The sequence below is a fragment of the Mauremys mutica genome, chromosome 2, assembly GCF_020497125.1.
Source record: "Mauremys mutica isolate MM-2020 ecotype Southern chromosome 2, ASM2049712v1, whole genome shotgun sequence".
NCBI classification, from domain to species: Eukaryota; Metazoa; Chordata; order Testudines; family Geoemydidae; genus Mauremys; species Mauremys mutica.
Window position 1 is genome coordinate 260,189,543 of NC_059073.1, and position 14,934 is coordinate 260,204,476.

General features: G+C 44.8%; 1 protein-coding gene across 1 annotated transcript in view; it reads left to right on the top strand.

Annotated features, from left to right (window-relative positions):
- The window catches only part of MSRB2 (methionine sulfoxide reductase B2), a 41,075-nt gene that overhangs the window by 15,515 nt on the left and 10,626 nt on the right, over positions 1 to 14,934 (top strand). The window contains 2 exon segments of the mRNA XM_045007601.1: positions 13,604 to 13,713; positions 14,702 to 14,778. Coding sequence (XP_044863536.1) covers positions 13,604 to 13,713; positions 14,702 to 14,778 — 187 coding nt within the window.

Genomic DNA, 14,934 nt, shown 5'->3' on the forward strand with positions numbered 1-14,934 from the left:
CCCCAGAAGTGGCAACATCCCCTTCCCTCAGCTCCTAGGTGGAGGCACAGCCAGGCAGCTCTGCACACTGCCTCTGCCCTGAGCATCGGCTCCGCAGCTCCCATTGGCCAGGAACCACAGCCAATGAGAGCTGTAGGGGTGGTATCTGCAGAGAAAGGCAGTGCACAAATCTGCCTGGCCACGCCTCCACCTAGGAGCTGAGGGAGGGGGATGTCGCCACTTCCAGGGTGCTCCCCTGAGGTAAGCACCGCCCAAAGCACTCATCCCCTCCTGGCCCCAACCCTGAGCCCCCTTCCTCACCCAAACTCCTGCTGCTGCTGAGGGGAGGGCAGGCACAGTGGCCCAAGATTGCCCCAGCAGCGGCTGGTGTGGCTGGCCCAGGGGCTGCCCAAGCTGCTCAGGCAGCCTCTGGGCCAGCCGCACTGGCTGCTGCAGAAGTCATGGAGGTCCCGAAAAGTCACAAAATCTGTGACAAACTCGCAGCCTTAAACATGTGGAATAATATGACAAAAACATCATTAGAAACAAGGGTGGTGGAACAATTTTTATAATGGGGGTGCTTATCATGGAAACCATGTATTTGGTGCTTCCTATTTCTACTACAGCACTCCTAGTTCCAGGACCACTGACCAGAAAAGTAATATATAATATCACACACACAATTGTATAGAGAGAATTTCAAAATATTTAATGTCTGCTAACAATAAGAAGCTTTATCAACCAGCTGCCTAAGCAGTGGTTTGAAAAGGGTTAATTTTGTTTCTGCATGTCACATCTACTTGGTTGACTGCTCAGTATCTGCCAGCGTAGGCATTATGTGATGCCCTGCTTGTCTCCAGAGCTGTCATTCAAGACAGAAGCTGGGCTGAGAAATGGTTAGAGCAAGAATAAATATTAGCAGAATAATCTGGACCATGACCATATCACTCCTACTCTCTACCTCACCCACCTACACACATGCTGCTGCTGCAACACAGACACTGCAGAGCGCGCCGATGAGCTCCTTTCCCACCCCCATATTTAGTAAGACATTGTGTTTTTGCTGAGTGAGCGACCCTTCTCTGAATGCAGATTGTACGACGCAGGCGCTGAAGTCTGATGTCACTTCCACCACAATGTAGTTGGACTGAAATGCTGGGAGAATTTACTTTACAATTAACATAATGTAGTGAGGGGCGACTCCCTTGTGCATCAGAAAAAAAAGAGGAAATTTAAGTCACAATAGGCTTTTATGACAGTCTGCAGGAAGAACTGCAGGCCTGTTCTCTGCCTGGCTTGGTACGGGCTGTAACTGGGGGAGGCACTATCACAAAGCAGACAGGGACAATGATTCTGTTTTATAGCACAGAAGATCTATGCGATTTTTTCACGTTGAGGAAAGCAGGTCACTATGGGCTATACTGGGCTTTGGATCAGGCCCTTCTTGAAAAATGATGGCCAATAGAACAGACAGATCTGATTCGCCACTGCCTTATACCTTTCTGATTGTTTGCACACACACAAAGAGAGTCCAAAATGGGTGTAAAATGCTGCCATTTTGCTTTGGTTGCATTTCACACCTACTTGGCTCTGGTGTGAATGACTACGTACAGTGCAGGGCACTGGAGGACTGGGTATGGAGTGTGGAAAATGGCTGTTGAGGAGAAATGGACTTGGTGGTATTACCAATGTGTGTATTTTAATCAAACAAGGGTTTGGCAGCAAACGTTCTATCAAATAAAGAGAATTAGCTTTTTCTCATTCAGTGTAGCCATCTGCTACTCACATCTTGGACTGGACTCCTCCTCTAGAGCATGGTGCAGACAGCAAAGTGCTTGATCCACCCTGTTTAATTTCTCTCTGCCTGTAAATTGTGGCATTTCTGAATAGCTGAAATGCAACAAAGACATTGGGCTGTAGAGAGGCTATTGACAGTTCATTTTGTATTGAATTTGTGATTTAAAAACACACCAGTTAAATCAATGTGGATTACTTTAAAATGCATGTCTCAGAACTAATCATCTTTTCTTATCCTCTCTAATTTCCAGGATCCTTCAGGGGGTGTTCCACTAATTAGTTATACAACCTTGGGGACACCTCCTGCTTGAGTACTAGGCCAATAACACAATGGAAATGCTTTATTTACATGATAGGGTTAGGGGCTGGCAGCAAAGACTCGGGGAGGGGAGGAGTGAGGTTGTGGTGGGTTCTGTGCTACAGAGTTTGTCAGCTCTGTGCCACGCACCGGAACAACGGAATGTCAAATTTGCTATCCTAGCTCCAGTGCAGGTCAGTGGCTGGCTAGCTGCATACAACTCCCTACCAGGTTGCAGCTAAGTTATAGTTACAGTGCATACCTGCCCTTACACAGATGTACAATAGGAGGGTGGAAAGATCCTCCTTCACCTTTCACCTCCTTACAAGGACTGGGCAGTTTCAGTCCTTATGCTCAATTGCAAGCACTGCTCCCAGCTAGTGCCCACAGATGGTGCTAGCCTCTCCAAAGGAGATCAAAGCCATACTGCCCAACAGTGCAGACCTCCCACTGGAGGAATTCTTTTTCCTGGAGAGTCCGAGGCACAATGTCCCAGGAGCTCCTGCTGGGGTAACATGGCTCCACACCATCAAATCTTACTATACAGTGAGCCCTTAATTAACAGTGTGCTACCATAGAGTGCTGCAAATCATCACATGCAATCATTAACTAGCCTTAGTGCTGGCCCTCTTTCAGTGCAGGGTTACATGAACTTTGTAATCTAATCTTGAAACCAATTAATTGGTCTGATAACGTGGTGTGTTGAATGTCCTCAATTTCCACTGGATTTATCACCTGGTAGGATTGGGATCAGTATTTGGTGTAAAGGTGATTTGTGTCAAGAAGGCTGGACATATAGCAGTAGTTTATGTACAGAATTAATCTTTCCATTGGAAGATGTAGAATTGGTCAGGCCAAATGCTAACTTACTAACAAATCTTCCTCATGACAGCTCTTATTAAACATATTGATCTCTGGTTTCTTTATTATTCAATGCAATTAAAAATAGTTATTTCCATTACATTCAATAACAATAAACAAACAGGAAATCAGAAAAGGAGTGCTGAAAGGTTGACAAAAATAGTCTGGTATGGTTTAATGACTCATTTATAGGACTGTCTTTTTAAAACTAGAGGCACAAATTGTGCGAGCTAAAATACATGAATTATTGTGTAAATATATGTATCACAGTTGTGAATGCAAATCAAACAAATGTGTGTGCAAATAGCTAGTTAGGTGTCCAAATAGCTCTTTGCATGTGCAATTGTACAACCAGTACTCACAACTGAGATGACTGTGCATGCAAAATTAGGAGCACTGCACCATACACATTTTTGCATGCAGATACTGGGCATGCCTTATTTAAAAAGTGATCTGCAAATAAATGATTTGACAAGGAATTTTTCCTTCACCAAACAAACATATTTTGTATATTTTATAGCTAGAGTAATTATTCAATTTTAAACTGATCTCTTTTTTGTCTCTTAAGAAGTGATTGAAATCTGTCTTTTTATGGTCTATTCTGTGCACTGCTAATTTTAGTGCAATCCTTAATGGCATGCAGATCAGACTTTTATGTTTTCATATTGAGATGGAGGAGAGTTAGGAGATTTGTCAGGCCACAGTGGCCTTCTCTTTCCTTGGCACTCCTTACTGATATGTACATGAGATGAAAGGCCACTCGCTGGCAAACCCTTCACCCCATTACAACTAGCCTTTAAGCCAGTGGTCCCCAACCTTTTTCGTCTGGCACGGAGGACTGTGGTGGCAGACGAGCATTTCGGCGATGACGCCTCTGGAGGACGTTGTTTGTCGGTGGCAAGCAGCGTCATTCAGAGGTGGCGCCACTGAAATGTCGCTGAATTTCGCCGGCATTTCACCGGATGCTCGTCCGCTGGCCAGTACGTGGGCGCCCTTAGACGCCCCGGCGGGCGCCATGGCACCCACGGGCACCGCGTTGGGGACCCCTGCTTTAAGCCTTTAAAATCTTATGGTTGGTTACCACACAATGCTGGCTCTTTCATCCACTAGTTTGGAAACCAGAGTATCTTACTAAGGCTTCTTATTTCTTAACACACCCCTCAGACCTTGCAAACCCAATTCCAACATCGCTGTCCCTCTGAAGCCAATGGGTGCTGAGCTCATGTATCTGAGAACAGAACTGAGCCTGATATGAGAATAGCAGTAATCCTCCTGCTCCACACAGAACCATCAGCTGTTTTAATTTGTCAAGATTTTAAGTGATAAGACTGGCTGAAAATCCCTTTTTTACTAGTCTAAGGCTAATGCATATATGCAGTGTATGGATGATTAAGTCTATTTCAATTTTTGCATAAAAAATTCAGCTTCAGTCTGCAACACAAATCTTGTTATAAGGCTGTATTTGACAAACTGGGCTACTTTGGGGCAGGCTGCCAAGCTTAGCTCAATAAAATCATTATATTTGTTGATCTGAGTATCGGTCACGACTGTAATTTTCTTTATTTTACACACTGATCTATAAATAATGTCATCTGTTAATTGTTTGAAATTACAATGGCCAACAACTCCATGGAAATTGAATATTGTTCTAATACATATGTTGTTCAGGATTTGTCATTTTTGGGAGAGCACTTCTCAGGTCAAGGGGAAAGAGAGTCTTGTGACATGAGAAACAAGTGTGAACAGCCACCATGAGGGGCTTGAACTGGAATTGAGAGCAGAGGTGCAGTTGGCTTTGAGAATCCAGGCCTTAGAGAGCAAGGCCTCTTGTACTGAAGCACAATGCAATGTCAAAGCACAAGGTCACACTCTGGTCTAATTACAGCAGCATAAATCTACAGCATCAATCTATTACACCAGTTTAAACAGAAGCAGATTTTTAATCCCAGCCTGCATGGATGACGGAGTAGAGAAAGGATTATGTATACGCTGTGCTCTACCACATTTATCTACACCCTAGGAAGCACGGGATGGCTGGGAACAAGACACAGCGTCAAGAATCCTCCTCATAGGGTGTCCATTACCTTCCCATAACTAATTTAGATTTTAAGGCAATTGACAACCAAAGAAAATACTGGTTACAAGTGCATGCTACTTGTAGCGGACACATATACATACTCTCAATTTGTGTCCATTGGACTGTATAGCTAGAGTGGATGGAATGCATATGACAGAACTGACATTAGGCGTCTGATCGTATCCAGGAGATTAGTGACCACTGTAAAAATCAGAGGCTATTAAAAATCCTGCTTAGCCAGGTGTGTTTGATGTAGTTGTATACTTATTAAAACTCACTTTGCAATCAGGGAACATGAGTTTGTTTCTTAAAGGAAAATAGCATATTGAGGAAAATAAATAGCTTATACATTGTATAGGTGGCCAAATTACATACTAAGTGGGTGTCCCAGAATTACTTTCAGCCCAAGTACATGTGGTTTTATGGATGATTTTTCTGTGTCAATAATAATACCTAGTACTCATATAATTATATCTGTGTCTATTAAAGCACTTTACACAAAAGCTTAAGGATCATTATCCCCATTTTACAGACAGGGAAACTGAAACACAAAGAAGTTAAATGATTTGCCCAAGGCCTAAATCAGGGCAGATTCACCAGAGGGTCTACAGCAGCCTGTTCTGCAAGAGGGGGGTGCAATAGTAAAAAGCATCTGCAGCCCCTTCTCTTCCAGAGGAGAGCAGCCAAAGGCTACAGTGATTTACCCCAGCTGAGGGTCTGGCCCCAGATACTCGGAGGCACCATTTGTTAGTACACTGGCCTTTCACCTCTTTCGTAACTTGTTTCAAATGCAGCTCAGGTGGCTAGTTACAATGAGCCTAGCCTCAAAGTGATCTCTACTGGATGTTTTCTTCACAAAACCATGGAACGACTGGCAGTTGCTACTTAGAAATAGCCCATAACTGCAACAGCAGGAGATGAGGTATTGCAGGCCAAGAATGAAGCAGCATTTGGCAGAGCAGTGTGGGGAAGCTTTCCATAAAAAAAAACAACAACAAAAAGAACATGAATCTTGTAGAACAGTTAATGATTTTTGACCCATCCATCCATGTAAATCACTGTAAACTTGAATTGCAAGAAGCACCATATCATGGGATATATAATCTCCTGCCACTTTTTGTGGCATCTCTTTGGAATATTGTCTTAGAAGCTTGAAAATATAATTTCATTCATTACTGATTTTGTCTATTTCCATTTGACAAACATTGATTCCTCCGAGCCACACAACCCCTTTTTCTAATGAAACACAAGACAATTTGGTTCTGTTTGGTTTAGCACATGCCAGATGACGTCAGCAGGGGCATATACAGCTCTGGGGATGAGGTTTGTTAGTTAATTTCATTTGCAGGGCCAGAAGAGAAAGCACTAAACATTTAGCTTAATGTCCACTTGGATAACGTGTCTGTAGATCATACAAACACAGCAACCATCTTTTCTTAAATTCTTCAATAGTTATTTATTGTACAAAGGAAAAAACACACCAACAATCACAATGAAATAAAAGGAAATACAAAGATATGTGCCAAGTTTATCATGTCCTCAATATTTTACATTTGTTCATGCTGTATGTTGTAAGAAAACTGTGAGTGAGCCAAAGAATAGAGGAAGAAGAAAGAAAGCAAAGGAAATGAGAGAAGGATGGCTTATAGGTCATAGTATATCAGACGTATGAACCATGCAGTCTGGAAACTGTCATAATACAGCAATAACATCAGTCTTTGGCCTTGATCCTGCAGTAAACTCTGTGTCCATGTGGTATCTGACTGAGGCTCTGCTATTCAGAGGTCCACTGACAGAATTCAATGCAAAATCAGAACTTGTATCGCCAGCACTGTTCCCAGTACACACACATTCTTTCATTATCTGTCAGGCAAACACTCTAAAAAGAAAGACTAAGCACCAGCCCATTTGTGAGGTTCTTCTTTTCAATACTGTAGGATTTTTTAACACTAGCTAGACTATTTTAGTTCTAGAGGACAAAAGACAATAGCCTCACCTGGAAGGGTGCCTCAGATGTTCTGTGAGTCGTAAATTGGAAGGACATTCTGGAGTTCTGGCATGCAGTAGAGAAGACTGATTTTGATAGGGTTTTAAAAACTCCTCTGAGATCATTCTGAAAATCAGCTTATTAAAAAATAACTTTGTTTTGTATAACACATTAAAGATATAACTGGACATGCAACCTTTAGCATTTAGGAAACTCCAATTGGTAGAGAATGCTGTAGTGTCTCTCCTCAGCAACACAAGCTACCACAAGCATATCATACCTGTCCTCTGTTCGCTACACTGGCTTCCCATAGCATTTCAAATCAAGTTAAAGGTCATGGTCTTTATTTTCAAGGCACCCAATGACCTGAGCCCAGGCTATCTGGAGACTGCCTAAAGCTCCAGGATGAAGACTGGTCAATGACTTTGCTCCTTTGGCACAATGGAACTCTCTACAATAAAGGTAAACTTGTCTGTGCAGGAGACAGAACTTTTTTGTGGTCCAGTCCGAGAATGTAGAATGAACTCTCCCAGGAATGAAGGACCATCACAAACCCTCACCATCTTCCACTCCAAGTGAAAGGTGCATGTCTTTGACCTTGCCTTCTGTAACATTAAAAAAAAATCCAAACCCTATCAAACAGGACACTCCATTGTACATGCTTCTCCCTGGGGGAACGGAAGAGAGAACTACATGTGACAGATGTGTTAATGTACTAGTGGAAGGCACTCAGGGATTGTGAAACATTGCTTCAGCTGTGCCATTGTAGTGCTTCAGCATAGACACTATCTATGCTGATGTGTGGGGTTGCATAGGTAATCCACCTTCCTGCGAGGCGGTAGCTAGGCTGACCCATGGTGGTGCCACGTTCCGCCTGCCGTGGCTGGGGCTGCTGGCTGGGCGCGGCCTTCCCGCCCGGGCGGCTCGCTCTGCGCGCTAGGGGCTGCTCAGCGTCCCGTAGCCTGGGGGCGGGTACAGGTGCCTGGCTGAGGGAAACTTCTGCTGAGTCTTGTGCCCACCCGGGCGGGGCTCCAGCTCGAAGCGCTGGAGCCCCTGAGGCGGAACGTAGGCTGGAGCCGGCGCTCAGCGCCCACACAGCCTGGGCAGGCGCTGTCTGGGGGCAGCAGGGAGAACCCACGCTCCAGCTGAAGGAACCAGACACCTTTCCCGCCATTCTCCTCCTGCTGCCTGCCCATGTGTCCCTTAGGTTCTGGGCACTCGAGTCCTGGCCTATAGTGATCCTGGCATGCAGGAGCTCATTTACCTCACTGAGTGCCAACAGGGCAGGGGTGCCATGCGAAATGGTGTTTGTGATGAGCACGTATCTGCCCTGTATCCCATTCCCCAGAGCCTCCTTTTTAATGACTGGGAGCAGGTTCAAAGGCTTTTTTGATGGGTGAATTGCTTGCTAGATCATGAATCACTTGGAAAAAGTTAACCAGTAATAGGCAATCAATTAAATCGGTGGTGCATGCAATTCTGAATATGGCAATGGTCTGTTTTTCTCATGCTTTTTCTTTCCGTGTGTACACTCCTCTTCACCTTAGCTTGCTTTATTGCTGAATTAGTTGGAGATAAATAGTTATCAGGGATGTTCTGAGGTCACTGTTCAACACCTAACAATGAATTGTTTGGGGAGGGGTGTTCTCATAATATCATTTATTACCATGGGCCTCATTGTGCTAGGCATTGTACAAATACAGACTAGGAGACAGTCCCTGCCCCGAGGAGTTTACAATCTATCTATCCTACCCCCCGACCCACTAGAAAGTGAGGCAGGGAAGGGTGACGTATCTGAGATTGCTGTCCCACTAGTCTGTGAATTTTTCAGATCCTAGTTAGTTGTTTAAAATAAAACTTCACAGATTATACACCTGGTACCAAATACTCTAACATTTGCAGTTGTGAGCAGCTGTGCTAATAACCCATTACTCCCTACCACCAGCATGTATAGGAGTATTGGTACTTCAGGCTTTTGGGGCTTGGTACTCTGCACTCTCCCTCCATAGATCAATGATGAACCCATGTTCTGATTTCTGCTATCCCTCTCCCATTCATTAGTGTGTGTTCTAACCTATGGATGAGTTTGGGCAGCCACTCCAAACCCAGTCACACAGTATATGATTTGGAGCAGCCCAATCCCTACTGCAGGCCAGAACGCACTATGTGGTGGACATGAACTGGTACAACTGAGGTTTTAGTCTGGTGATGTGGCACTACTGCAAGCAAGTTTGGGAGTCTTTGCACTTTTCTGTACTAATGGCTAATTTCCAAAGATTTCCTGTTGTGTTCTACTTCGATTTTTCTACTGCCTTCATCATGGCTAGGGCCCTACCTAATTCACGGTCCATTTTTGTAAATTTCACAGTCATAGCATTTTAAAAATCTTGAATTTCATGGCTTCAGATATTTAAATCTTAAATTTAATGGTGGTGTAACAAAACATGAATATGTTTTTAAAAAAAGCAAAATATAAACATGTAAAGCCCTTTAAGACTCAGTGTTTCTCAAACCAGGGGTCCCAACCCAAAAGGGGGTCACAAGGCTATCGGAAGTGGGTCATTGTATTGCCATCCTTACTTCTGCGCTGCCTTCAGAGCTGGGTGGCCGGAGAGCAGCAGCTGCTGGCTGGGCACCTAGCTCTGAAAGCAGCACCGCCACCAGCAGCAGCATGGAAGTAAGGGTGGCAATACTGTGACCCCCCCCCACACACACACACACATACAATAGCTTTGTGACCTCCTTTTGGGTTGGGACTCCCAGATTGAGAAGTGCTGTGTATTTTTGTATACTTTTACCCTAGAGTTTAGCGTACTTTTGTAGTATAGTATAACAGTACACAAAAGACCAGATTTCATGGTCCGTGACACATTTTTCATGGCTGTGCATTTGGTAGGGCCCTAATCATGGCAGTATCTGAGCACCTTCCAGTAATGCATTAAGTGAGGTGACGAAGGGCGTGTCTATACGGCTAAATTGGCACTGCTGCTATCGACGCAGCGGTGTCAGTTTAGTGGTGTTGGTGTCACTAGGCATAAATCTAGGTAACGGGGGGGAGTGGAAGACCACAAGTGTCAATGAGGCCCCTGCTCTGGGCCTAAGTGAGCCACAGTAACTCCATTTTGTAAACTTTAACCAGCCTACATGCTAACAGCCTAAAAGCAGAATATGTGAGAGTCAGCTTTTCTAGCAAACAGCTGCAGTCCTGTGTAAACTAGCAAAAGTAGTGATAAGGGGAGGAGGAAAGGGGGAGAAATCTTCATGTGCCTGAGCTGACAAGGCCATAGATAAATATGCGAATGAGAACAGTTCTAACAAGCTACAGTATAGTGTTAAGTGTAACTGTTGCAAGGGGGAGAGGAAGGGGGAAAAACAAGGGGGGTATAAATGCTGGGACCCCGCCTGCACGTGTGTGTGCAGGATTTGAGAATGCTTTTTCTCCCTGGCACCTTTTTTTGAGCTCAAATAAACTTGGTTTGCTTCTCCACCCTGGTGTGTTAATTAGTGCGATGCACACCGGGCAACGAACCCTGCTGTTGCTCCTCCTCGGGCCCTTTGAGCCGGCAACAGTGGGTTTGGTGAAGATCTGCTAAGTTGATGGGAGAGTGCTCCTCAGTGGACTTCTGTACTCCCCCTCCCCGAGAAGCATAAGATAAGTTGGCATGATAACATCTCCTGTTGACACAGCCCGGTGTAAACAGCACTGAAAGTCGACCTAAGTTATGTCGACTTTAGTTGCGTAACTGAAGTAGCATAATTTAGGCCAATTTACAGCTTTAGTGTAGACCAGCCCTAACATCTGTCATGTGTGGTTCATTCTCTCTCTCTCTCTCAGCCTTTCCCCAGGGAGGAGTTCTGTGTGTGTAGTATGGTGTTTTGTTTTGACAGGGTTGGAGTTTTTTGTGCACTCAGTGTTAGAGAAGGCAGGTTGGAGATGAGTGCCCCATGTACTTGGAGTGGAAGGTAATGAGGTTTGTGAGTTCCTGGAGGAGTTTGTTCCACAGTTGCAGACTGGACCTCAGGAAAGCTCTTCTCCCTCACAGATGAGCTTTGTCCTCATTGCAGTGTTTCATTGTGCCATTGAAGCACAGTTGTTGATCATGGTCCTCACTCCAGAGTTTTGGGTGATCTTTTAGATATCCTGGGCCCGGGCCATTGAGGACCTTGAAGATAAGGACTGAGACCACGAACTTAACTCTATTCTCTGGGAAGCCATTACAGAGAGTGGAGGACAGGGATGCTGTGCTCATGGTAGCCTGTATTGATAAGGAGATGCAGCGTTCTGTACTATTTGGAGTTTCTTAAGGGCTGATGGCTTTGTGCCCAGGTATATTGCATGGCTGTAGTCAAGATGAGGTGAAAAGGTGTGTATAACTGAGGCCATCATCTGTCAGGATGGGACAGTCTTCTAGCCAACCAGAGATGGTACAAAGCATAGCTCATAGATGCCGCTAGGTGAGAGTATAGTGTCAGCAAGGAATCCAGAAGCAACCCTCAGCTATGGACTGAATTGACCTAATGTGGGTGTGCACCTTATGCACTATGTATGTCCTGCACCATGGGTGCAAATTCCTCAAAATGCTTTTATCCATTCACCAGTGTCACCTCTGCCTTGCTAGGGTTCAGTTTCCACTAGCTATTCTTCATCCATGAGCTGATTTCAGCCAAGTAGTGGGCCATCTTGGTGGTGGTGATATGGCCATGTGTAGCAAAGGATAGATTTAGCTGTGTTTCACCTGGATATTGCTGGCACTTAAATTCATGTCCTCTGAATTGGCTGCATGTAGATGTTGAACAGGAGTGGGGATGGAATTGATCCTTGTATCATTCCACAAGTGACAGGTCTAGTGGCAGAAGTGCAGTTTCCCATAATTAGTTGTTGGGTGTGTCCCTCTCAGGAGGTACTCAACCCTTTTTAGTGCATAACCCTGGACCTCTACCACCTCTCTCAGGTGAGACGTAAGCCTCTTGTGGTCAATGGTGTCAAATGCTGCAGAGAGGTCTGGAGAATCAATGTCTGGCCTGAATCCAGATTGTTTCAGGTATAGAATATTAGCATTAGTAAGATGAACTTTTAGTTGGCCTTTGGCTAGCTTCTCTGTCAGCTTGCTCAGGAGCCAAAGGTTTCACACGGGGTGATGATTAACTAGAACCAGTGTATACAGGGTAGGTTTCATCAGTGTTGGTCAGACTATTGCATAGTTGAAGGAGGAAGGGAAGATTCCTTCCCTGAACACGGTGTTGGCTGTTTCCTGCCGTGGTGGCACCAGCTGCTCATGACTGTCTTTCACAAACATAAAGGACATGGGTTGGATTCATATATCTTGGGTCAAGACTCTCTTAGGGTGTCTGGTACCCAGTCCCACTTGAGGTGTCAATGTACTGAACTGCAGAGAGGCAGTATGTTGGCTCTCTTCATCAGGCATAAGATGTCAGAAAACTAGAGAGACTTGTGTGGGTGACAGGAAGGGGTTATTTGGGGGCCAATGTGTTGATGGTCAAGGCTTGCATACAATGGTAAAGATTCATGAGATCCTTGACTCCTTATCCTGTGGATGGAGTGCTGCAGTCCTTTGGGGTCAGTTTAATAGGCTTTGGAATTTGATGGCGTCTATGTCTTTGTGGTGGAATTGGGATCATGGGTGGGTCTTGTTGCCTGGAAGCTGGAGGAGTTCTGACCACTATCTTAATGAGGTGATGATCTGGGTTGTGATATCAACATCTAATCCAAAGACCCAGGTCTAAGATGTGACCAGCTGTGTGGCTGGATCAGAAATGACTTGTGAAAGTTCTAGGGAGGCAAATGAGAGAAGCTTTAGAGCTTTGCATCCGATGCCTTATTGACATGAATGCTGAAGTCTCTCAATATGACAAGTGTGGGATATTTCACCAGCATTGCTGACAATGTATCAGTGAGCTCCTCCAGTCCAGTGGTTCTCAACCTATTTACCATTGTGGGCCGCATATGCAGCTCTCTGTGTTATGTGGGCTGCACCCACGCAATATATACACTACCTGAATGGCCCTGAGGATGTCACATGGGCCACAGTTGTATGTTGACTGGGCCACAAGTGGCCTGCGGATTGAGAACCACTACTCTAGTCTTTGATGGTCTGTAAATGAGGATAACATCTGTTAGCTTTGGCTCTGATTTCTAAGGGTCAAATTATGCCATACCCTGCATGAATGTATAGGGGTGAAGAAGGTGCGCCAGCAGAGCAGTGACTAAGCAGCCTGTGTGCTGACCTCAGCCTGAATGGAGGGCCAAGCTGGGGGAGTTGTAGGACAGGGTCTGTGTTACACAGCTCCAGTATCTAACATAAGTGGTGTGTAGGGCCTGCAGTCCCAGTTCCAGCCCATAGCATGGAGAGCAGGTGTGGAGTTTTGCACTGCAACAGCATGCCCTGCTCCTCTGTTGGGTGTGGCAATATTCAACTCCCAGCCCCACCTTCCTCACCTATATATTACCCACATAAACCCAGAGTATTCAGTTGTTTGTGGGCAAAGTGAATTTTCAGCCTGATGTTGAAGTGGAAAGTGGCCAACAGATTGTTTCAAAATGAGAAAAGTGCATATTTTTAAATATGTACTTTTATTTTTCCAGTTAAAGATGTGGGGTCTCTGACTAGATATGACACACCTGACATCACTGATTGGCAAAATAAATTGACTCCAGAACAGTTCTATATCACGAGAGAAAAAGGAACTGAACTGGTAAGCATGAGGTCCGATGCCTGTCAAGGAGACAGTACTATAAATATCTCATTTTGTTCATGTTTCTGGGCTTAATCCATCCTTCCGCTATTGGGGGTTGGGAAGAAACTTTCTCTGGGGGGCTCCTCACCTCCATATACTGCAGGATTTCTTTCCTCTGAAGCCTCTGGTGCTGGCCTAGATGGGCAACTGGTCTGAGCCAGTGTGGCAGTTCCGGTGTGCTTGTAAGCTGGTGTGAAGACTCAGCCCTTTCTTTAGGGATTGTTTGAGCTCCAAAAACAAAGCTCAAAACGAATCAACTCAAATTACCAAGTAATCGCTGGGGCCTTTCTAGCTCCAACCAGAATACACCTTTCCCCTGTGCTAGCCTTCTTTGCACCAGCTTCCTCTTTCCCTTTATAACCCCACCCACAACAGCCATGTAATAGGCTGGAACCCAGTAACCCCTTACATGCCAGACCATGTTCATACCTTGTCACCCTGCTATATTTCATTCTCTAATTGAAAGGCCATATGGTTTAGTTCTATGTCACTAACTTGCCATGTGCCCTTGGACCAAATCATGTAACCTGTGTCTGTTTCCTTAGTTGTAAAATAAGGATAACAATTCTCTACCTCCCAGAGGGGCTATGAGGATTAGTTAGTTATAGAGTACTTTGAAGTTGTTGAACTCTATATAAGTGACTTGATCTGTGAGGTGCTGCACACTTCATGAGCTTAGAAGGTCGTGACACTAGCCCCACTACCTGGATGATTTACACATTTGATGTTAGACCGTATTCTGGAAGCTTTTGAAGGCATGGGCAATCTTCACTGTTAATCCAAAGGCATATTCCCCTCAATTTTGTGTGTATTGTTTGTTCCTCAAAGGCGCCCTGTGAAGCCTTCTTTGTTTTTCCCCTGTTTCAAATCTGACCCCCCCCCCCACCATACTTGCTCCAGATGTTGAGCCTTGAAAGTAGTATATTAATACTATGTTGTTTTTTAGCCATTTACTGGAATCTATCTGAATAACAGAGATCCAGGAATGTGCCATTGTGTATGCTGTAATGCCCCATTGTTCAGGTAAGAGCCTCAAAATTCCAGTGTATCTGGCTGTCCTAAGAGCTTCAGTGCAATATATTCTTAAGGGGGTGTGTGGGGGGGGGGGAATCATAGCCCAGACTATCAAAAAATCCTTTGATGCCAGCATACTAAAAATTATGCATGAGACTTCCAAGT